This window comes from Carassius gibelio, chromosome A12, assembly GCF_023724105.1.
Source record: "Carassius gibelio isolate Cgi1373 ecotype wild population from Czech Republic chromosome A12, carGib1.2-hapl.c, whole genome shotgun sequence".
Classification (NCBI taxonomy): Eukaryota; Metazoa; Chordata; class Actinopteri; order Cypriniformes; family Cyprinidae; genus Carassius; species Carassius gibelio.
This window is the reverse complement of record NC_068382.1, coordinates 8422567-8448073: the sequence shown is the minus strand read 5'-3', so window position 1 is coordinate 8448073 and position 25507 is coordinate 8422567. Positions and strand designations below refer to the sequence as shown.

The 25507-nt window shown below is 35.3% G+C and overlaps 1 protein-coding gene across 2 annotated transcripts in view; it reads left to right on the top strand.

The window, feature by feature from the left end:
• Positions 1–2393: 2393 nt before the first annotated feature.
• The window catches only part of LOC128025060 (integrin alpha-X), a 40077-nt gene continuing 16963 nt past the window's right edge, over positions 2394–25507 (top strand). Inside the window, exons 1-10 of one of the 2 annotated variants that reach the window (XM_052611043.1) lie at positions 2394–2531; positions 5836–5881; positions 6478–6586; positions 9605–9705; positions 17957–18027; positions 18434–18548; positions 18658–18785; positions 18949–19097; positions 19350–19500; positions 19592–19742. In XM_052611043.1, the coding sequence (XP_052467003.1) occupies positions 5839–5881; positions 6478–6586; positions 9605–9705; positions 17957–18027; positions 18434–18548; positions 18658–18785; positions 18949–19097; positions 19350–19500; positions 19592–19742 (1018 nt within the window). In that variant the 5' untranslated portion in view covers positions 2394–2531; positions 5836–5838. The remainder of the gene's footprint in view (positions 2532–5835; positions 5882–6477; positions 6587–9604; positions 9706–17956; positions 18028–18433; positions 18549–18657; positions 18786–18948; positions 19098–19349; positions 19501–19591; positions 19743–25507) is intronic. The other variant, XM_052611042.1, reaches the window with a different exon arrangement.

The window sequence follows — 25507 nt, the reverse complement described above, 5'->3', positions numbered from 1 at the left end:
TGTGTGATCAGCAATCTTGGCCTGGCTCAGTCCATGACTCCAGAATCTTTCGGGCCTCTGAAATCTATCAGCGCCTATCAAAAGGTGAGCCACACAACCCCTATTAATAACCACTTTTTACATCATGGCTGTGTCAAGAATATCACTGTGTTTATGAGGTAGTAATATATATATCATATATATAGGTAGTATATATATATATATATATATATATATATATATCAGTATATAGTATGGCCATAATATTCTATCATTTTATATACAGTATAGCCTTATAGTCTACGGGAAACTGTAAATTATCTAATGATAGCAACATCATCTAAAAATCATCATTTATCGAAAATGATTTAAACTAATGATCACAAACGTTTAAATAATGACAGTGGGTCTAGTTATATGTGATAACAATGTATAGTGGGCAGTGGAATAACTCTTGGTTTCCGTTTGTGGTGACTGCTGAATGACATAAGGGATGAGATTAAATAGATCCTGGAATTTAGCCTGGTCTGGAGCAGGCTAGCTCCACAGAATAAATCTCCATGGTAATTTATACCATAACATCCTACTGCCCCCTATCCAGCTTAAGTGCAATCGGCAATGGTGCACACCTGTGTTAGAGCTGTCCCTGGTCCTGAACACCACGGTTTAGCCCAGACCTTGTGTCCTCTGTTGGTGCTCTCCATGGTGCTGCAGGTGTCTGCTGCATTGTGATGGACCGTGTTAACTTCAGGCCACCACAAAACACACACACACACACACACACACAAACAAGTAGTTAAAATATTAATATATAGAATATAGAAAGAAAATAACTATCCTAGTTAGAAAACAAAAAAAGAGCAAGTAGAGCAGGGGTGGGGAAAGTTGATCCTGGAGGGCCTGTGTCCTTGCAGAGTTTAACTCCAACCCTAATCAAACACACCTGAACAAGCTAATCAAGGTCTTCAGGATACAGGTAGTTTTTTTTTTTCAGGGTGGGAGCTTAACTCTGTAGAGACACAGGCCCTCCAGGATCAACGTTCCCCACCCCTGAAGTAAAGGGTCAAGTGTGTTTTTTTTATTTAAATTCAAAACATGTAAACAAATTCAATTCAAATCAACTTTATTTGTATATAGCGCTTTTTACGATAAAGATAATTGCAAAGCAACTTTACAAAAATATGTACAAATATATTCCTACAGAATTATGTGAAGTTACTAAGTTGATGTCATCAAACCAAAGTCACTGTAAGCTCATAGAGTGGTGTATCATTCCTGAATCCTGATATGAATCAGTCTTTGAAAGACCTATTTTTATAGACAATTCAGTGACCAATTATTTAAGACAGACACATGAATTTATTCCTGAATAAATCAGAATCTCAAACGAATAGATTGAATAAAAAGCTTCTTTTTTAATACAGGGACTTACCGACACCTAGTGGAGATATTGCTTTCATAAGTATCATGAAGTAGGCTTATCACTTCATTTTGTCATTACATATTTCTGTAAAAAATGTTGTATTAAACATTAATCTCATTTCATTCTACAGTTTTAATAGCTATGTACAGCGTATGTACAGTACATGTACAGTGGACTGATCAGCATTAAACTCTAAATAGGCCTAAATCTAAAAGCAACTTCAGATAAAGCTTCTATCTCTGAAGGCTTTATTAATACTGATTTAATTGGTAACAGCCTGTTGTAATATTACATGTATTCTAATTTAACAATAACATTTAATAATTTAACATTAAGGATGATATAAATATTTAGGCCTAATATGACATTCTGTTTAAATGGTTAATTAAAATAAACATATGTATATTATTAATCTGTTAATTATCTTAGCAAAGTTTTATATTCATAAGTCAAAAGTATTTCAAAAGAAACCATCATATATTACATTTTGTAACACTGATCTTAAAATATATTTTGAAACCCTTTCTAATATAAGATCACAAAATAAGAAGCTTTTAAAAACAATACAAATTCTAAAGCTTTTCAAATTTATGTAATTGCCCTATAATGCAGTTTTTATTTTTTATTTATTTAATTTTATATCTTTTTTTTTTTGTCTTCTTATTTTTATTTGTCTTTGTTTATATGTACGTTTGTATTCAATTGTAATTTTTGTTGTTGCTGCAGTTATTCTGCATGCTTTGAGTTGTGCAATGTTTTTCTGTTCACATTAATTCTTTGTGTGATGGAACTGAATAATAATAATAATAATAATAAAAATAAATAAATAAAAATCTACTGTTCCAAATATAATTGTTTGCGCTCTACTTTAACATTTCATATAGACTGAAATATAGACTGAAACGTGTCTATTAATATCTGTTAGCATGCACTTTAACTTTGAAATGTTTTAACTGTTGCCCCACCTTCTACTTCTCAAACCTGGCTCCTACTTTCTGGAAAACATGAAGAACATCGGACTTTGCGAGTGACCCATCGCGTGTTGGTAGAGGCGTTTACCAAAGTTTGCTTTGCCGATTGCGAAACGTGATTGGTAAACCGTTTGCCAGAATATACCCTGACCCAGACGGTGAGCGTTTTCGGGATAAAACTAACAACTAGCTCTGCTCTTTGTGAAGTCACAGATGATGGTAACTTTAGCCACAGGAGCTGCACAGCATGCTAACAAGCGCATGAAGAAATGTGATTTACAGAAAATATGAAGTACAATTTTTACTCGTTCTAAATATTACGTTTAAGCATGAACAGTTGGCATTTCAGAATCGACTTTTGTGAAATCCAGAGTTGAACTGACTCTCGTTTGTAAAGCAGTTTAGCATAAAATGATATGGACAAATAAATTACATAACCACTTATCTATAAAAGAGAACGTTATTTGTTAAATGTCAGGAATTTCCTCTGCATATTAAAAAAGTTATATTCACAGTAGTGTAAATCAGAGGAACATGATAAACATTGCATGCATATATATATATATATATATATATATATATATATATATATATATATATATATATATATATACTCATTCTGAAATCTGAATAAAAATGAATATTTTGTATATACCTTAATTATCCTTGTACATTTAGCTGTTTATGTCATTTTGTTATAGTATTTTTATTTGTGCAGTAGGCTACATGCAAATGAGTCAACAATATTTTCGTTAACAACATTCATTTTGAAGCAAAGTAATGATTGGTAATGATTAATAATTTATTCAACATATATACATAACATTTTACTCCTGCCATTGCTTTTGCTAGCAAAATGCTATATAATTTGCATATTATTTAATAATCTGAAGTAAATGTTGCTCAATCAGGACATTAAAAATATACACATCATAACTTATTCAGAGAAATAACACTGACTACAGTACGGATTTAAAGACATGAAGCTTTAGGTCCGAGATGATGCATGGTAAGCTTTGAATTTCAGTACATCAGCAATACAGTAGCATTGTCTGATTTTGTGTTATTCACTGAATATTTTAATCAGTTTCAGATATTAATACCAGATATATGTTCATGTCAGATATTTCCTGCACACCCTTACCAAAAAGCAGTATACTTCAAGTTTATTTTATTTTAAGTATACTCAAGTAAAGTTTAAGTATATTTTTAAGTATACTTTATGTAGCAAGTATACAACTATCACTGTTATAGTAGTATACTGTTTCAATACTCCTTGGGACTAAATTGGCCCACTTTCTAGTATATAAAAGTATACTTTAAGTATAACAGTAGTTTACTAGTTTACCTCTATGTTTGTTGTTTTTACTGCAATTATACTAAAAGTGAACGTTTAGGTACACTGATAGTTTACTAAAACTTTGTACACTCTGAAGTATAGTCTCAGTAAACGACTAGTTTAGTAGTTTTATACTGCAAGTATACTCATAAGTTTTCTTTAAGTGAACTTTACATCATACTACAATGTCCCTATTTAGGTTTTAATTTGTATATATTTTGTTATATGAATATCTGAATCTGAACACACAAAACATCCAAAGAAAGAACATTTAATTCTAGCTTGATGCATTTTTTTTTTAAACACTTTAATATGGGTGAGTTTATAAAAAAAAGTTGGATTCAGAATGATAATCAGAACATAGATGGAGTCGATCAACACCCCAAAGCTTGACTGTAATTATCACCTCTTCATTGATTGACATTTTATTCCATAACGTTACAGTTTTGATGCCATTTCATGTAGGATGATCGTGTTACATGTTTTCTTCTTCACTTGTTTTTTTTTTATTTTATTTTTTTATTCTGTACATAAGATGTGCACTAGCGCCCTATACCGTAAAACAATGAAAACACGGAATCTAGGAGCACACGTAAAGTTCAAATATATTTAGACTTTTTGTATAAGTCAAATACACTTAAATGTCAGGAGTACATAAAGCTCATTTCTAAGAAGTACATAAAAAGTAAACTAAAAGCATACTTTCCATTTTTTTTTGTTTTGTTTAAAGAAGTATACTTATAGCACACTTTAATAAACTTCTTTTTCGTAATGGTAGTTGCGTACATAAAGAAATATATTTTTTGTTGTCTCAGTTACCGATGCCGACAAGTAAGCAACACCCACATGATTTCAATATAGCACTTATTCTGCCCAAAAAGACCATAAACATTGCAGATACCATCTTAAAAACTAATTTCAAATTCAAATCGGGTGATTTTAGGTCATTGTTTTTTCTGTCAGTCCATGATACCCTCTGTCAGTAGGGAATAGTAAGATCCACTCAAACACTGTGGTTTCACTGCCAGATGGCAGTTAGAATTCATTGAGCAATCCAGTCATTATATAGGTCAGTGGGCTTGACCTAAATTCTTTGACGCATTTCCTTCATAAATCAAATGAATTCATGGTATCCTCCATGGCTCAGATGCCAGGAGTCTATGAAGATTTATGTTCATTGGTACATCCAAAAACGAAATATTTACAATGTTTATGTTGCACAGACATGATATCAATCGGGGCTATAGCGAGGATACAAACAGCGCAGGCTGTGTTTAGCTCACTCAGGGTAGGAGCAGTCATGGGTGGGGTTTACTGAAAATCTAAAACAGCCTGTTTTCAGACTCTGCTTTGGATTTATGGAGATTATAGATTTAGAAGTGAGTTTTTATCATTATAGGTTGGTTGTTTACAGACACTATATACAAACAGTTAATTGTACAAAATATGTCCCCTTTAAGTTTATCAGGGCTTTTAAAAGGTGAATGAGCCACGCAAAGCATAAAAGTCACCAACAGACGTCACCCAGTATTTATTAATTTAACAACACACACACACACACACACACACACACACACACAAATAAATTAAAAAAGTTGAAATACACGTCACATTTTTAACACATTGTAAGAAGTTTCATGTCAAGCTTGTCAACACAAAATTCCATTGGGTTATTTCTTGTTCATTTTCAAGTCAACAACACCACTAGTTTTAGTCGGCAAAAAGCACTAAAGCAATACCTTCTAAAATATTTACAACAGCATCAACTTCAGTTTCAAAACCTCATTTATATGCACATTATTCACAAGTGCTTCTTATTTACGTATATTTAAAATCCTCAACCATACTCATTGTGATTTTTTTAAACTACAACATTACTTAATAAACTGCACTGTATGTAAATATAAGAACCAAAAGAATAAGCATAATTTGCATTCAATAGATTAATTTATCTTGAGCATTTGTTTTTCTTTCTTGAATATGCTCCTTTCCTCTTTATCAATTTGTCGTTCCTCTTAAGTTTAGATGCTTCCACCCCTTTTCACATCTGTCAACCATATCTAGTACTCACTTTACCATACTGTATGGGTTGACTCTTCATCTTTCATATCTACATTTGACAGGTTATGATGGACCAGAACTTTTGCATTATATTATGCATCTTTTTTGGTAAGTTTGCTCTTTTTGTGCCTTCTTGTGTTGCAAGTTTTAAGCCTTTTTGTACTTTGTACTTATGAAATTGTAAACGGTGGTAATAAAATGAATGCACTGCATTTGAAAAGAACTCCACAAAAAAAAAGAAAAAAAAGAAAATAAAAAGTAATAATAATAAATAAATAAATCATAATAATAATCATAACTCATAGATGCACTTGACAGATTTTTATATTTTAATATATATTAGAATGAAAAACAATTACACTTAAGAGGAAACCAAAAAATCTAAACATTTACTTAGCTGATACAATGTACAGCACAGTGTTTGCAACTTTTTCAGCTGTTACTATTTTCACAGTCTAGCATGGCTTGAAGTTTTTAAGTGTTTTATTATTATTTTAGTTACAATACATTTTTTTTAATGTATCTTTATATTGTAATTGCTTCCATTGGTGCTACATGGTGATCTGCTGAGAAGGTGTTTGATGTCTGTTAGCCTATTATAGCATGTATTTTAGCATGACTGGATTTACCAATAAGCAATGGAATGGAAAAATGCATTGTCAAAAATGCAGTCTCTAAGTTATTCTTTTTTCTGAACACTTTAGTATCTCAGTCGGTGATGGCTTTTAACATTGATCCTTCTACATGGAAAATGTTCACTCCAAAAGAGAAAGTATCCTTTGGCTATAAGATTATACAGAAAGACACATCAAGGTGAGAGCAACACAACCTCCGATAATGTTTGAAAAGTAAAACTTTGTCAGTACTCACCACGCTGCCATCAGCTGCTCAATGAGACAGAGTTCAACCACCACAGTTAGTTTAGTATGTTTACATGCCTTTAATGGTAAATCTGAAATAAATGCTACTACTAGATTATAGCCTTTGTGCTCGATTGTACATAATGAAGAATTATACTGGTTGTCTAAATACTTATTTAAACTTTGTGTGACTTCTGAATCATCATTGTCGATTATGTTTGGCTGCAGCACCCCCTTTTGACAAATGTTAAACTTACTGGCAAATATTGAAATTGAAATTACAGCATTGAGCTTACCCAATATGCAAACCTTGAAATGAATGATTTATATATGAATGACCTGTATGAATGAATGATTGATCTTCAAAAAAATTACATCTTCTTATACAAAGTTGCATTCAATGTGATATGATTTGAAAGCATAAAAGCTAAACCTTTTTATTTAGTTTTACTATTATGACAGAACTGGGCTGGTAGTGATGCTTGACATATTATTGGTCATACAGGATTAAAAAAAAAAAAAAAAAAAAAAAAACCTAACAATAGTGCTCTTAAAAGTTATTGTCTTCGTTGATTCAAACTGATTGGCTGAAATTAACAATGCAGACACACATTAGTTCCGCCCACTACCGAAAGAACCAGCTGCCTGTGGCTTCTATTTATTAGTATAAATCATTTTGAGTGAACTCAGTCATTTTTGACAGGGGAAAAAATTATAAAATACAATATGCTGTGGATCCATTGATAGTAAAACAATCAAAATATTGTTCAAGTATAGGCAAGTAAGAATATATCCCCCGTTTCCATAGACAATGCTTGAGCCTGGTCCCAGACTAAAATGCATGTCTGTTTTACCTGAAAGAAGCTTACAGTGACATCTTAAAATATGTCAGTGCCATTGTTCTGTCACAATTAATGTTATTTTCTAAGGCACGTTTATAAAAGAGGCCTAATACTGGTTCAACCCAAACCCTATTTGTGAACCCATGCCTAAACATCTAACTTTATCACTCATGAGTGGAATCTAAACAGTTTATTAGCTAGTGACAAATTTAATCATCTAATGCAAAATATAGATGCACACGTTTGAGTAATTTACTCCCAATGTAAAGGATTGCGCAGGTACAGTGATGTTCAAAATTACAAGAGACCATACAGTATTGTTCAAAATAATAGCAGTACAATGTGACTAACCAGAATAATCAAGGTTTTTAGTATATTTTTTATTGCTACGTGGCAAACAAGTTACCAGTAGGTTCAGTAGATTGTCAGAAAACAAACCAGACCCAGCATTCATGATATGCACGCTCTTAAGGCTGTGCAATTGGGCAATTAGTTGAAAGGGGTGTGTTCAAAAAAATAGCAGTGTCTACCTTTGACTGTACAAACTCAAAACTATTTTGTACAAACATTTTTTTTTTTCTGGGATTTAGCAATCCTGTGAATCACTAAACTAATATTTAGTTGTATGACCACAGTTTTTTAAACTGCTTGACATCTGGGTGGCATGGAGTCAACCAACTTGTGGCACCTCTCAGCTGTTATTCCACTCCATGATTCTTTAACAACATTCCACAATTCATTCACATTTCTTGGTTTTGCTTCAGAAACAGCATTTTTGATATCACCCCACAAGTTCTCAATTGGATTAAGGTCTGGAGATTGGGCTGGCCACTCCATAACATTAATTTTGTTGGTTTGGAACCAAGACTTTGCCCGTTTACTAGTGTGTTTTGGGTCATTGTCTTGTTGAAACAACCATTTCAAGGGCATGTCCTCTTCAGCATAGGGCAACATGACCTCTTCAAGTATTTTAACATATGCAAACTGATCCATGATCCCTGGTATGCGATAAATAGGCCCAACACCATAGTAGGAGAAACATGCCCATATCATGATGCTTGCACCTCCATGCTTCACTGTCTTCACTGTGTACTGTGGCTTGAATTCAGAGTTTGGGGGTCATCTCACAAACTGCCTGTGGCCCTTGGACCCAAAAAGAACAATTTTACTCTCATCAGTCCACAAAATGTTCCTCCATTTCTCTTTAGGCCAGTTGATGTGTTCTTTGGCAAATTGTAACCTCTTCTGCACATGCCTTTTTTTTAACAGAGGGACTTTGCGGGGGATTCTTGAAAATAGATTAGCTTCACACAGACGTCTTCTAACTGTCACAGTACTTACAGGTAACTCCAGACTGTCTTTGATCATCCTGGAGGTGATCATTGGCTGAGCCTTTGCCATTCTGGTTATTCTTCTATCCATTTTGATGGTTGTCTTCCGTTTTCTTCCACGTCTCTCTGGTTTTGCTCTCCATTTTAAGGCATTGGAGATCATTTTAGCTGAACAGCCTATCATTTTTTGCACCTCTTTATAGGTTTTTCCCTCTCTAATCAACTTTTTAATCAAAGTACGCTGTTCTTCTGAACAATGTCTTGAACGACCCATTTTCCTCAGCTTTCAAATGCATGTTCAACAAGTGTTGGCTTCATCCTTAAATAGGGGCCACCTGATTCACACCTGTTTCTTCACAAAATTGATGACCTCAGTGATTGAATGCCACACTGCTATTTTTTTGAACACACTCCTTTCAACTAATTCAACTAATTGCCCAATTGCACAGCCTTAAGAGCGTGCATATCATGAATGCTGGGTCTCATTTGTTTTCTGAGAATCTACTGAACCTACTGGTAACTTGTTTGCCACGTAGCAATAAAAAAATATACGAAAAACCTTGATTATTCTGGTTAGTCACATTGTACTGCTATTATTTTGAACAATACTGTACTACTCATACTTCTGCTGTATTGATGTTGTGTGCGGTAGGTTTTGCACATTGAATTATACCACAAAAGTGTCGTATTGCTTTTAGCTGTTTCTTTTTACTTTGATCTTTACTCACACAGGAAATCTATTAAATGATAAATTTATTTAGTGGATTCTAACACTAATTCTTACCTCTTTCCTTATAGTCTGATTGTGAGTGATCCTTTAATTCAAACCGGAGATAAACGAGGACAGATTTATAACTGTGCGGTCACAGATGGAACCTGCTCATCACTGAACATCAATGGTATTTGTGGTTTAGTACTAATTGAAATATAATTTACCAATGTTCATAAATAGGGTCTATAGCCTGAAACAATTGAGAAATTATTATTTTGATTTTCAACAAAAGAAGGGAGGCGATTAACCTTCAGAAAATCATCTGCATCAGAAGGATATACTTAATATTAAATGAGCTGTTTTAATTCCCGTTACCTTGTTTCCAACATCTGCAGTTGAAAACACTATAGTGTTATAATATAGTGATTAATATTGTACAACCATCCAGATGTAAGGCAGCTAAATTGTGCTGGTGCTAACCAGTTTGAAACCATATAGGCTAGTGACAAATGGTCAAAAAGTGCTTTAGTTTTCGAGATACCCCTACCGGAGGTAGAACTAAACCCAACAATGTTTTTCCTCATCTCTAAGGTCTCCCATATATGAAATGGATTCTTGGCTAAAAATATTTTACTGCTAAGATTGTTAAATTAACAGATATTGTTATACACCACAAAACCAATAAAGGACTAAAATATAGCCTGTCCGTATGGGAGTTAAGGCATATAAACTAATGCAGATCAATCACACAAGCTCTGAGAGCTTTGAAACTTGACATGTTTGTAGTCAGGAAGTTGATTTAACTACTAGAAAAGACTGGATGTGAATATCTTGATGTATGGAATAAATAGAAACATGTAAACACATATCTAAAATAAGCGGACATGCACAAATTCAATATCTATGCAGAATGTTTTCATTTACTTTGTGCTTGCTTTGCATGGCATTATCATAGAAACACATATGATGGCTTGTTGGAAAGGTGGGGTTGTGCTGAATCCAGCAATACCAAATATGTAAATATATAATAAAAGAGAAGTGTTCTGTCACTCAATGTATGAGGTGTCCAAAATGAAAGAACGCTGGACAAAATAGCCTCAAGTCCAAATCACATTAACAGTGGTGAGAAGAATGTTGACAAATTCACGGTTACTGCAAAGTAACTTACATTAGGTAAGTGCTGATCTATATTTATGATAAATTTAATAATGATACATTTCATAAGGCACAGTATACTATACAATTCATATGAACCACAGATCCAATTGAATCAGGTTAACATTGGAATGGAACACCTTTATTAAAATATCGTCACTGACGGGCAGAATCCTCGCATGTCCAAATTTTGTCTATTTCATATTTTTTCACAATTCAATGCTATTGGTCAAACCCCACGTGGTAAAAAATCTAAAGTGTTGAAAATAGATTGAAAGCAAATCTCTTAACTCCATTGGACACTTCAACTGTCTGAGAATCCTCGTAACGCCACCTCTTCTTCACTCCACGGCAGGAGGTTCCACGGCATTTCGTGTCCTCAGGATTTAAAGTCGCAACGATTGAGAAATCCTCGTCGAGCAACACATAAAGCAAGCCTTAACTCTGATTTTATCTTTTTTAAACTATGATATCAGTTATTGATGTATTTTAAATGTCTACTTATTACTAGGCAAGGCAAGTTTATTTATATAGCACATTTCATACACAATGGTAATTCAAAGTGCTTTACATAAAATAAAGTAAAATAATCATGAAGAAAAATAATAAAAATAAAGACAAGAAATTTTAAAACTTTTAAAATTATGAAAAAAAACTACTTAACTAAAATGAATTTAAAAACAGTTAGAAAATGATTTTACATAAAAAACAGTGAAAATATAGTGCAATCAGTCCGGACATTGCACAGTGCTCATTCAATAATTGGACAGCTAAACAGATGGGCTTTGAGTCTAGATTTAAATATGGCTAGTGTTTTAGCACATCTGATCTCTTCTGGAAGCTGATTCCAACTGCGGATGGCATAGTAACCAAAGGCGGACTCCCCTTGTTTTGTGTGAACCCTTGGTATTTCCAACTGACTCGATCCTAGTGATCTGAGTGGTCTGTTAGGTTTATATTCAGTGAACATATCTGCAATATATTTCGGTCCTAGGTCATTTAGTGACTTATATATGAGTAAAAGTACTTTAAAATCAATCCTATATTTAACTGGAAGCCAGTGTAAGGACCTGAGGACTGGTGTGATATGATCAGATTTTCTGGTTCTAGTCAGAATCCTGGCAGCAGTGTTCTGCATGAGCTGCAGCTGTCTAATGGTCTTTTTGGGAAGGCCAGTGAGGAGCCCATTACAATAGTCCACCCTGCTGCTGATAAAGACATGAACAAGTTTCTCCATGTCTTGGCTGGAAACAAAACCTCTAATTCTTGCAATGTTTTTGAGATGATAGTATGCTGATTTAGTTACTGCTTTAACATGACTACTGAAACTAAGGTCTGTCTCCAGAATCACACCAAGATTCCTGACATGATTTTTAGTTGTTTGACCCCTAGAGTCAAGGTATGCATTCACCTTGAACACTTCATGTTTGTTTCCAAATGCAATGACTTCAGTTTTTTCCTTGTTTAGATGAAGAAAGCTCTAGCAAATCCAACTATTAATTTTATCAATGCATTGGCAGAGGGAGTCAATAGGCGGATCTTTTGTGACGTCATTGTTTATGTTTGTCGCGTTGCATCATGGGAATCGTGTGGCAGGAAACACCGCTAGATACCTGTAATTTGATTGTTTTGCACGTTTGGAGGAGGATTTAGAGAAGAGGATGGTTCACTCTTGCTGTGTGGTCGATTGTACGGTTAGTTGGGGGCCTGATAAAAAGTTTTTTCGAATTCCCTCCGAAAAGGATAGCGAAAAATGAAAGAAATGCTATTAGGCGATTGAACCTGGACTTTCCGAAGAAAGCCTGCAGCTTCTGATCGAGTTTGTGAGGCACATTTTGTTCATGATAAGTCTTAGTGACTATGTATTTATAGAAGATTGAATAAAAATAAATAAAACTGAGTCAAATCAACCGAGTCATATGTTTTCGCTTTCTGATTCAGGTGTCCCAAACCGCAATCCACAGCACCCAGACTATGTTCCTCACATCATTCTGTAGCTGTGCTTTGCTGCAAGCCTCACTAGTACATGCAGCATTTGTAAGTCCTATCCTGACAGCTGCTTCTACTTTAAACATTAAAGCTGCTACACGACTGCATGTTTCTCCAAGACTGGATTTGAAAGAAGGAGAAATGTGTAAGCTGTGATATACAATTTTTCACCATTAGTACAGACGCCATTGAAAGTCTCACACTCAAAACAATTGAATTGGTACAACAGTCACTACATTTTCAGTAAATAAGTAAATAAGAACACTGATCAATGAAGACTTACCCGGCTTTGCAGTCGCAGTGAGCAGTATTTCGCCGTTCTCTTTGGCGATCACCCACGGGAGATGCGAATCATGCTGTGACTCTGCTTGGCCAGGTCTAACCTCTGCTTTTAGCACGATCACTGCTTTCTGTTTGGCAGAAAAGATTGCCCCAACTTTTCGAGGAAAAAAAAAATATCATAGGCCTTCGGACTTTTGAAAGCCTTTAATCTTTCATGAGTGAAGGGTCCAGGGGTTTCTATTAAATAAGAATAAATGTCTCCCCAGCAGATTGGTGGCCAAGACACGGGCGAGTCGGACCAACGTTTTTTGTCATCCCAGATCTCATATGGGCTTTGAATAGCTTCGATTTTGTCACCAATACAAATTTTGAGCTTCTCTCCAAACCTCCTCCGGTCTTCAGATGTTAAAGTGCTTATATATTGAGGATTTTGCCCGCTAAAGGCCCGTTCACACCAAGCACGATAACTATAAAGATAACGATAAAGATATAGTTCTAAAAATCATTCTCAATATTAAAGAATAGCAGAGTCCACACCATAACTATAACGATAAAGGCACAGAGAAACGATTTTTTCCCCCCTGATGAACGATAAAACATTGCCAACCAATCAGAATCAATCCTGCTGTAATGAGCTCGAGAATTTAAAGCAGCAGACGTGCCGTGTCCGCTTAAAATAAACAGACAATATCGTTCGCTGGTGTGAACGCTAATATCGTTATCTTTATAGTTATCGTGCTTGGTGTGAACGGGCCTTAACTCACTTGAAAGTGCTCGTTGCGTCTTTACAGCCCGCCATACTGTTTGTTTTGTTGCCACACAACCACTCGCGTATGCGTACAAAGATGTCATCAAAGATCCTCCTATTGGGCTGTAGTAATTTGGAGATAAGGCTAGGTAAATCTGGGTATCATCAGCATATCTGTGATAGGCAATTTGGTTCTTTCTGATTATTTGACTTAGTGGAAGCATATACAGGCTAAACAAGAGCGGTGCAAGAATTGACCCTTGTGGCACTCCACATGTCATGGACGTTATGTTATGATCGATAGTACTAGGGTTATTATTACTAGGCTTATTATTCATGTGCATTGAAGTTTTTAAATGTATCTAATTTCTTATTCTACTTGTTTTGAATTAAATGTTTTGGATACCAGCATTAAATTATTGTTTTTATTATTATTTTACTGACTCAAAGTTGGCATTGTGCATGTAAAATGCCCCAAGTAGGCTAACAGGTTTTATTTATGGGAGAAAAAAGGTCTGTCTACTGGCGCCAAGTAAGCCTATCTTTGCATAACTCTGTTTTTTTTTTTTTTTTCATTTCTTACAATAATGAATGAAAATCGTTAGGTTAGATAAATTTGAGTAGGCTTGTTTTGTTAAAAATCCATAACTGTAATGCTTCGGTAATGCTCCACACAGCTGTAATGCTCCACACAGCTCACGCTGAAAAGCGACGCAGTGCCTTACTTGGAGACTGGCCCCATTCTCTCTTGCACGGCTGCTTCGCTAGCATCATCGGATGCCTATCAGAATCCGGGAGTTAAGACCGCAGTTTGAGCCAGTGGCTTGAATTGATATAGCTCAGGCCCTGGCCCTGTGTCCTCAGACACCTCGGCATCCTCCACTTCAGGTGAAGGTGGGGGAGAAAAGTCCTCTACTTCAAATGAACGCTCTGTTGCAAAACTACTTGCGTCACTAGAGTCACTCTCCATTTTAGCGACTCTAACAGCAGCTGTCAATTAATCTGTCACTGAGGGTCTCAGGTTCACGCCCCACCGGCTCAGCCCTGCCCTTGGTTTGTCCCCTCTATCTCCGCTGTGCTCTGCCCACTTTTCAGCATTTTTCAAATATTGCCAGTGGGTGGAGTCAGGCTCTGACCAGGGGTTTAGTTACCCCTTAAAGCCTTATCTCTTGTCAAAAGGCTCGACACGACCGCAGACTTTGATGAACACTGCTGGCAGCAGCGACGTCTGTGTCTGTATCATTCTTTTCAATGAGTGCATAACCTCGTATCTCCCCTCTCCCAAGTCATAAAAATCTCGTATCTCAGATTAAACATGATTTTGTCCCACCCTCTTTGTTTTTTGATGATGGAAGCATAAAGAAGACAACAGCAGCTGCCAAGTGTAAAAGAACCATCAGCATATATCATTGATGGCATGGATCTTCTTCAAATGCTCAATGATTCAGCCTTTCAAACATACAATGACCTGGGTGAGTGTGTCTGGAAAAAGATCGCAACTTTAATGGGAAAGGAAGGTAACAGCTGTGTCGTTATAGTTTTTGATAGATATGACCACCAACACTCAATCAAAGATCTTGAAAGACAAAGAAGAGGCACCAAGATGGGCATCCTAGCACCAACCTGGATGAGCTGAGGTGTCAGCAGCAAATCTACCCCCAACAGAAGATGGCTTCCAGCAACATGTGCTGAGAGCCTTGTACCAAACAGCAGTGTGGCATCACAGCCACCTGGCCAAACCTCTTCTCTGAAACCCAGTTGGAAGAGGATGGAGGCTCAGAGAAGGTGGCTGCATTTAATCTGTGATGTTCCAGAAGGCACCAGCATCTAAAGGAGTTAGAGACCTCACCCACCTCTACTGTAAAGACGGAAACTGTGCCGATGCCACCAAATGCCAGTGTCTTTCTGTGGGCTTGACCTGCACAGGGTTTTGCTCTTGCCCTGACTGTCCAAATATGACCCACTTTGTCACTGATGACATTGTGGATGAGTGGTGTGTTGCAGTTGTAACATCATGGGGGGGTTGACCCCAAAATGTTTCAAGAGGGTCTGGCTGCAGGCTTGTACTTGCACTCTCAGACTTGCACACTCAGACATTTGCACTTCCGCTAGTGACATCACTTGCAGTCTTTATTTTTTATTGTTTATTTTTTTTTATTACTTTTCGTTTGAATTTCCCAACATTTTATAAAGCCAGGTTGTGAAGACAAGAAAAAAGAAACTAAATTACAATGTCACTTGCAATTGCTACTTGAACTCTCCGCTACCTGTGACTTCACTTGCAATCAACACAAATCGTACATGTTGCCAATAGAGACAAGACGCTGTGGTGGTGATTAAATTATTAAAACTAATTTAGTACTATAACGTACAGGGTCCTGCAAGAAAAAGACAAGATCGGCAAATCCATGGACAGAACACCAGAATATGAACATTTGCACAAAGTCTCTAGCTAAGCGTAGAAAAAAAAACACTTAACATGGCTTAATATATTAAGATGCTATTAAAATATCAAATTAAATGTACAGTTCATTAATATAAGGAATATGTATATAGTATTTTCCTCACATACCGCAAAATGTGGCATAATGGACATAGATGAGAAAGGCCAAACTCATGCTTCTCTACTTTATTAAAATACATAACTAATATGTACAGGCAAGCAGGTGAGCCCAGAATAAACGCAACACGCAAAGTTTCACATTAATCATTTTTCCATATAGAATAAACTGTCTACAACTTGTTTATATCACTGTCTTTGTCCATTAACCTACATTGTTTTTTATTTATAATGATTTTCTATAGGAGGAAAACGTTTAATGTACAATTTAACGCACTGCGTTCTGTACTCGTCTGCCTGTCTTGTCTTCGCCACATGGCAACTGTTATAAAATGTTGGGAAATTCAAACAAAAAGTTATCAATAAATAGAACAAAATAAAAAATAAAGACTGCAAGTGACGTTGCTAGCAGAAGCAGTGTCTGAGAGTGCAAGTGCAAGTCTGCAGCCAGACCCTTCTCCAATGGTGACCAAAAGCAGTTGATGTTCCAAATGGTTGCTGCTAGAAAATAAACTAAACAACCTGAGAAGACAGGGCTCATTTCCCCAAAGAGTGTTTGTTTCTTTAGTTAGATTGCCATTTGTTTTATTTAAGACAGTAATTTAAGTTGTATTGTGTGAAGTTTAGTTATAGTTTTATTAAAAAGTTCATTAAGTTAAAACTCCTGGTCTCCTGTTTGTGCTATGGTAAGGTGTTATCTTTCGATTTCAATCTTTGTTTCCCTATAGTACAAGGTGCCATATTAAATATTTTTTGATGTCTCTTATATTTGAATTTCTCAACATTCTTCTCACCACTGATAATGAATGGGTTTGGACTCAATTATGTCAGTGTTCCATTTTCATTCATTTTGGACACCTCATACATTGAGTGACAGAACACTTCTCTTTTATTATATATTTACATATTTGGTATTGCTGGATTCAGCACAACCCCACCTTTCCAACAAGCCATCATATGTGTTTCTATGATAATGCCAGGCAAAGCAAGCACAAAGTAAATGAAAACATTCTGCATAGATATTAAATTTGTGCATGTCCGCTTATTTTAGATATGTGTTTACATGTGTCTATTTATTCCATACATCAAGATATTCACATCCAGTCTTTTCTAGTAGTTAAATCAACTTCCTGACTACAAACATGTCAAGTTTCAAAGCTCTCAGAGCTTGTGTGATTGATCTGCATTAGTTTATATGCCTTAACTCCCATACGGACAGGCTATATTTTAGTCCTTTATTGGTTTTGTGGTGTATAACAATATCTGTTAATTTAACAATCTTAGCAGTAAAATATTTTTAGCCAAGAATCCATTTCATATATGGGAGACCTTAGAGATGAGGAAAAACGTTGTTGGGTTTAGTTCTACCTCCGGTAGGGGTATCTCGAAAATTCAGGGGCATTGTCACTAGCCTAATATGTTGGTGTGTTGTTGATAAAATGGATATTTAAAATTAGCTGATAATTAAAAACAGCCTTGCATTTCAACAGACTGATGAAATTATGCTTTTAGTTTTTATATGGCACCATTTTAATTATAAAGAAGGACGTTTAATTATATAAAAATATAAAGAAAGACCTCTGGGGTGGGACAGGATCAAATTAGTTTTGTTATATCCCTCTTTAACACAATCAATGCAAGCCTTTCAGATGTTTTGTTGTTTTTGTTAATGAAAATGAACAAACTGTCTGTATGTTAATGAAGTTCCTCCAGAAGCTGTCAACATGTCTCTTGGGCTTTCCATGGTTCAAGATCCACAATCTTCAAAAGTGGTGGTAAGTTATTCAGCACACTATAGACATCTGTTACAAATGAAGTATATATTATAACTGTTTCACACTTGCAAATGTCTAAATGAAATAAACAATGTAATTAAATGCTCTGTAAATTAACCTGACATAATATGAGAACACTGTTTAAACATAAAAAAAGCACATTTAGTATTTGTAATATAAAAATAATAAATTTTACTGAGACATGAATGTATGTGTAATATAAAATTAGTAGATTTGATTTTATATAATTTATTTGATTTATTTAATTGAGGCACGCATGTTAATTTTATTTTCTTGTCTCAACAACTAAACAGAATTTGACCAGAGCAATGTGGTTGGTGTTGTGTTCTATAATACCATTTGATTTATTATTCCTTTAAATTTGTTTCAATTCCATCTCACCTAGGTTTGTGGCCCAACCATTCCAAAGAAATGTGTAGCAGCTACCAACTACAGAGGCATGTGCTTTATCCAAGAAAACAATAATTTTAAACCACCATTCCCCAACGCTATATACCAAGGTAAATATGATGATCACTAAATTGATTATTGAAGTTAACCATTTTCTTCTCTTTTGTAACTTTACTGCCGTTTTAACTATATACGTATGCACTAATGCTTCACTTCCAGATTGTCCTGGTCAGATTGACATAGCTTTTCTATTAGATGGATCTGGGAGTGTAGGATCTTATGATTTTGAGATCATGAAGACTTTTGTGACAAATATAATCAAACGTTTTACTGGGCGGGATGGACAGGTAGGAATAGCCTTACATATTTTTAGTACTTATGTAGCAAATGTTTTTTTTTTAAGTGAAACACATGGAGTTGTCTTTCTATGTGTACATATATTTTATCAGAAAAATGTGCTGTTAAAGAGCACATAATGAGACTTTATCAATTTTAACTTTTGGTTTACAGTTTGCCATTGCTCAATACTCCAGATATTGTACTATTCACTACAATTTCATTGAACTCAAAACTGAAGACTACAGATGGGAATCTAAGGTGAAAGGTATCAATTACTTCGGTGGTGGCACTTACACTGCATCAGCCATCCGAAAACTTGTGTAAGACTTGCTTGTTAATATAATAACTTAAATACATTTTATTTAGTGTGGCCCATTTAATGTATATTATACTCTTATACGTTTACTTGTGTACTTTAAGAAGTTAAATATAAAGCATTATGAGCTAAATAAAATTGATACACTGAATTAAAGTCAATAGTGGAGACACAATTATCTTGAAAAACTATTTTATAGTTATACATATTATGGGATTTTTTTTTTTTTTTCCTAAATCTCTTTTTCAAATACTAGGGACGAGCTATTTACTCCAGGTGGAGGGGCAAGACCATCAGCCAAAAAAATCTTGCTTGTTATTACTGATGGAGAGTCTCATGACTCGAGATCATTGAAATCTGTAACATCACAGGCAGATGCAAAGAACATAGTACGATTCGCAATTGGGGTAGGTTTTTCTTTACATGTCATTCAAATCTCAATGAAATATGCTCTGTATCTTTTTTTCTCTTTGATGAAGCAATTTGTTTTGTTTCTAGGTTGGCGATGCTTTTAATAAATACAGTGCAAGAGAGGAGTTAAAGACAATTGCTTCTGATCCAGAGAAAGATCATGTTTTTAAAGTGACTGACTATAGTGCACTAAATAATATTCTTCAAAAACTGGAAGAGAACATTATTGGCATTGAAGGTAAGTTGGCACCTAAGAAAACAATACAATTAAGAATAAAATTGCTTGTACATATATTTTTGGAATAACTGAACAGATTTTCTGAAAAAGCTTTAAAGGGGACATTGGTAGCCCATTTTCCAAAAGTTAGGGTCGTTTCTTTAGGGTCTTCATGAAATGTTTGCAACATTGGTTAAACAACAGCCATTTTACCTGGTCAAAAACAGCTCAGGTCACAGCGACCCGTATCGGTATGCTCACCCCCCCCCTGTCTTCTGTGGAAGAGGAAAGGCCATTTGTAAGTAGATTTGCAAATAATCATTTAAAATATAAAGTGTGAGACTCTTTTCTTCTGGAGGTGCAGCTGGATCCCAAATATTGGGTACTGATCCATCCCTGAGTTTTAACTTTTTAGCAAATCCTGCCTTGAATTGTCCCTCGTTCAGAAAGTAGTCTGGAGTAAAATTATTTGTGCAGACATAAATGGATTTAGGTGTATTCAGTGGTGCATTACCATCAAAACCAAAAGAAACTGCATCCGTGCAATGGCTCTTATGTGCACTTTTACATCCACATCATGTCTTACCACAGCCCAAGAATAGACTAGTCATCAAATAGTCAGCTAATGAATGCCTACATATACACATCCATAAGACAACTAAATAGCAATCCATCCAAATTAATTACAGCTTTTATTAAGAAATTTTTTTTTTAACAACTTGGAAAACTTATAATACAAAAAGACAATACAAAAAGCAAAAAATGCTAAATAATTAAAGGGATCATATGATGAATTATAGTCTTACAGTCAAATAACGGGCCGATTATTCTGTCAATTACTGCGGGTTCGAGTTTATCAGACAGGACTATAGACTGTATAAAACAGGACATGCAGGTCTCTGCCATGACTTCTTATGTAGAGGGAACAACACCCCCCCCCCATCATTGTTATTTGTGAACGTACGAATTTGAGGAAGGCTCTAAGATGAAGCAGACCCTGCTCCCGCTTCACACAGCGACTGCGACTCCCGCCTACTGCACCCAGCTTCACCGTCTGCAAGTTTTGATTTTACAAAATCAGTTTGAGGCGAATGCAACTTCATGAGCCCAACATTTAGCAAGGCAGGAAAACATTCAGTCTAATTCATTGTAAGCTAATGCTGTTAATTAGAGAGAGAGAGAGAGAGAGAGAGAACTAGTGTAGGCTATTATTGAACTTGGACCTCATTATACTGAAATACAAATCCAAACACCAGAAGCAACCTACAATCTCTAAGTGTTATTTCAATGAAAAGTATGCATATTTATTCATTCACAGGCTATATGGTTTAATTATATTTTAGTTCAAAACAAGAAAAAATTATTTATTGACTGACGTTTCATAGACCTTCAGTTTTTATATACTAGATTCAACTTGAATCTCAATACTATTAAACTGACTTTAAAATCTCAAGGAGCTTATAAGTTGAAATGAGTCAGAATGTCACACTGCATGTTAAATAGCCTAAATAAACTTATAAACTTATAAAATATCTTGTATAGTAACCGAAGACCTTGATTGCATGTTACCATGAAACTAAAACTATAATATAACAATATAATATAACAATTTGATTGTTTTTAAAATGAACAATGGGACAGCAACCTTTATATCAAACAGCTTTACATTGTCCACAGATGAGCAACGTGCGCCAGAGCACACAGGTGAAAACGCATGCACAATTTTTAGGGTGGAGGAGGCTTTTTTGTTTCTTAAAGTAATTTTCAGAAGCAATGAAGAAAAAAAGAGAAAAAACAGGATAAACACAAACACGAAACTTGTAAATAGTTAACAACATGGCCTAGATTAACCCACAGTAACAAATTTTAACTGATTAATTTTTTAACCAACACTAACAAATTTTAACTGACCTATTGACTTATTTTCGTTGCTGCATGGTTTTGCAGCATGTTTTTATTTAAACACACTTAAAATAAATTACGTTTTTTAGAGGGAAAAAATATATAAGTCATGTATAAGTTGAATTTTATTATATTCAGAAACAATAACAGCAGGCTTAATAATGTTATAATGTACCAACAGGATATTTTTAATTTCCCTCACTTTTCAACAAATCCTTTAAATAAATGTAACTATCAGAAGAACAAGAATTTAAAATATATAATTCTAATGGATAAATATAATTGCAGTATATAATAATATAGGCTTAGTTATACAAAAATTAAATAAATAAATAAAAAAAAAATAATAATAATAATTAAAAGCGAAACATGAGGCAAGGTTGGGCTCTATATTCATGATGTTGCCCATTAGAAGATAAACCAGGGGCGATTCTAAGATTTTCATTTTAGGGAGGGGGGGGGGGGGGGGGGGATGGGGGCTCAGCCCCAAATAAGTGTGTGATTAAAACATATTATTTGACTATTAGAGTAGGGTTGTATACCACTAACCTTATTGCAAACCACTATTCCATTGTATTCCCTATATTTCATATATGGGAGTAGGAGTACTGACTGAGCCAAATACAACACTGTAAAAAAAAAAAAAAAAAAAAAAAAAAAATTAGATGTGACCAGTCACTAGAAAATGTGTGAATGTAGAATTTTTTTTTTTTTTTTTTTTTTTTTTTTTTTTACAATAATGACTTCCTGATTCATTATTAGGACATTCATGTTTATCCTCTGATGATACCACTGGCTTTTTCTTAGGAAATGTAAGTGGAAATTGACAGACAATTAAAACAAAGGTTCAATGACTGCAATGAATCTTGGGAACACAGTGGTATTGTGTGTGAGAGGCGGTCTACGTTCTATTCTCACCTGACTATTGCTCATTTGCAAGATAAACATTTGTATAGGCCTATCCATCCACAATGAACTATAAATTTAGCTTTTTAGCCTTTATAAACAACAATACTGTTGGTTATACATCAAGTCACCCAATGACAGTTTATTTCATTTCAAATCATTTAACTAACCAGCTAATACCAGCTACCATCATACCCACAAATCCAGTAAATATTTGGCCAATCAGATTAAAAGAAACAGAGAAAAAGACTCAGTTGGGAAACCTACCAACTCTCCACAAGAAATAAATACAATATTTAGAAACTTTTATGTGAAACTTTATTAATGTGATAATAGCACAAGACAAGATGATATTCTTCCATTCTATATAGTTCTATGAACACTTCTGGTCCATTTTATCTCCATTATTCATCAGAGGAATAACGTAAAGAAAACTCAAGATTACCAGTGCACATGGACACAGCCACTATTTCACTTATCCCTAAACCTAATAAAGACCCAACCCTTCAGTAAAACTACTGTCCTATATCTCAAATTAACGTAGACATAAAAAAAAAATCAGTAAAGTTCTTGCACAAAGAATTGAAAAAATTATCCCATTCATAATCCACCCGGATCAGACTGGTTTTATTAAAGGTAGGCAGGCATCCAACAACACACGCAGACTATACGATTTAATCCATTATTCATCACTACAACAGGAAAAAACCATCATAGTCACAAAAAAAAAAAAACTTTCGACACCACATTACAAAAATTTGGCTTTGGGGAGTTGTTTATTAATTGGAATTAAAATGTTATACACAACACCTTCTGCAACAGTCACCACCAATGGACTAACATCACAAAGCTTCACACTGCACAGGGGGACTAGGCAAGATTGCACACTCTCTCCTTCTTTATTCACCATCTTCATTGAACCCTTAGCAGCAGCCATCCGTCAGAACCCACTCATCGGAGGAATTCACACACCCCAAACACAACATAAGATTAGTTTATATGCTGATGACCTTTTACTATTTTTGCAAAATCCTCAATCATCTCTGCAAGAAATAACTAAAACCATTGATTTATACTCTACAATATCAGATTATGCAATACATTGGAATAAATCTTCAATTCTTCCACTACATCAAACCAAATGGGATGTGGTAGCCCAAGTATCAACCATTCCTCTATGGTCTACAGGCCACATCACTTATTTAGGCGTTAAGGTTTCCTCCAGGCTGTCAGAGCTGACCGGACTCAACTTCACTACTTTACTGAAAACATTAGAAGACGACCTTCACCGCTGGCACAATTTACCGCTTTCCACACAGGGCAGAATAGGGATAATCAAAATGACAGTACTTCCAAAAATAAACTACTTATTCTCAATGATCCCAACCCAACCTTCTCTCAAATAGTTCAAATATTTAGGCTCCATCATTACCCGATTGTATTGTAAAAATAAACCACCATTAAAAAAATTAAGCATTTTATCCATGCTTAATACTATTAGCAAACCAAATTCAATACATATATAAATAGATTCACCCCACTCAGTCGGACATTATATGGCTAGACATAGAACAATCATTCTGCGAAAACTTGCGCATAACAGACATCCCATTTCTCAGTCATTCCATTAAACATCACCCATGCTTCAAAGCATTGACAATAGCCTCTGCTCTGACAGCCTGGTGGAAATATCATCAAATCACAAACTCCAATCAGGCCCCATCTAAATTCACTCCACTCTGGAACAACCTTAATTTCACAAGCAACAAAAAAACACTCAATTTCCAGAAATGGGCAGAAAAGGGCATCACACATGTTAATCACATTTTTCAGTCTAATAACTTTGTTTCATTTTGCTACTTAGCCCAGAAGTACTGTATAGGGAGCTGTCACGGTGCAGGGTGCCGTCTCAGCTTCCCCTGCGGTCTGTGTTGTCCTGTCTATTTGGTAGCTCGTGGTCTGGGCAATCAGCACTGATCATGGCGGGGTTGTGCAGATCACGAGCTGATTCTTCCCCACCTGTCGCTCGTTCCCCCACTCCCTTATATGTCTCTGCTTTTCTGTCTGTGGTCGTGAGTAGATTGTTTTGTCTTTGCCCATGTTTTGCATGATTCTCAGTATCAGTCTCACCTTCTGTTTTTTGTCAAAGGATCCTTAATTCGGAGATCTGGCAGCGCGAGTGGTCTGCAGTGTGCCGGCCAGCTCGAAGATCTCTGTGTGCGCCAGAGCATTTCATTATTGTTTATGTTATTTTGTGTTTTGTGGCGAGAATAAAGATTCTCCTTTTCTTTACTCTGCATCTGAGTCCTCTGTCTAGTACGAACCCTGACAGGGAGCAATCAATTCTTGAATTATCTGCAACTCAAATCAGCTGTTTAATCCAAAATCAACAATAGAACCATCAATCTTCACCTTCCTTCCGCATTAGCAGATTTAGTTAATATACCCTCCCCGAAAAAGTTACTTTGCGAAATATAAAAAACTAGTTCAAATAAAACCAAAACTTTACCAACAATCAAATGGGAAGAAGACCTTTCGATTTCTCCTGACTCAAATTTGTAAAAATATTCATTCCATGATTAAATACGCCAATCTTCAGCTCATAAAGTATAAGACACTTCATAGAACACACTACACTGGGGAAAGGCTGTCTAAAATGGGATTCACATTCACAAAATTTGCTCACACTGCTCACAAAACTGTCCGGACACATATATCCACGCCACATGGCACTGCCCACCTATTAAACACTTTTGGAAAGACGTCACTGTCCTGCCTCTTGGGCTGCTGCATCCCATTATCCCCCTTACTATCAACTCTCATTCAGGAAATAACAAACAAAAGGATGCTCCTCGTAGCCTTACCCATCGCCAAGAAAACTATATTCTTGAACTGGAAATACCGGAACACTATTGACATAACGAATTGGACAAATTTGCTCACAGACTACATCTCCCTAGAATATTTTTCACCTCATT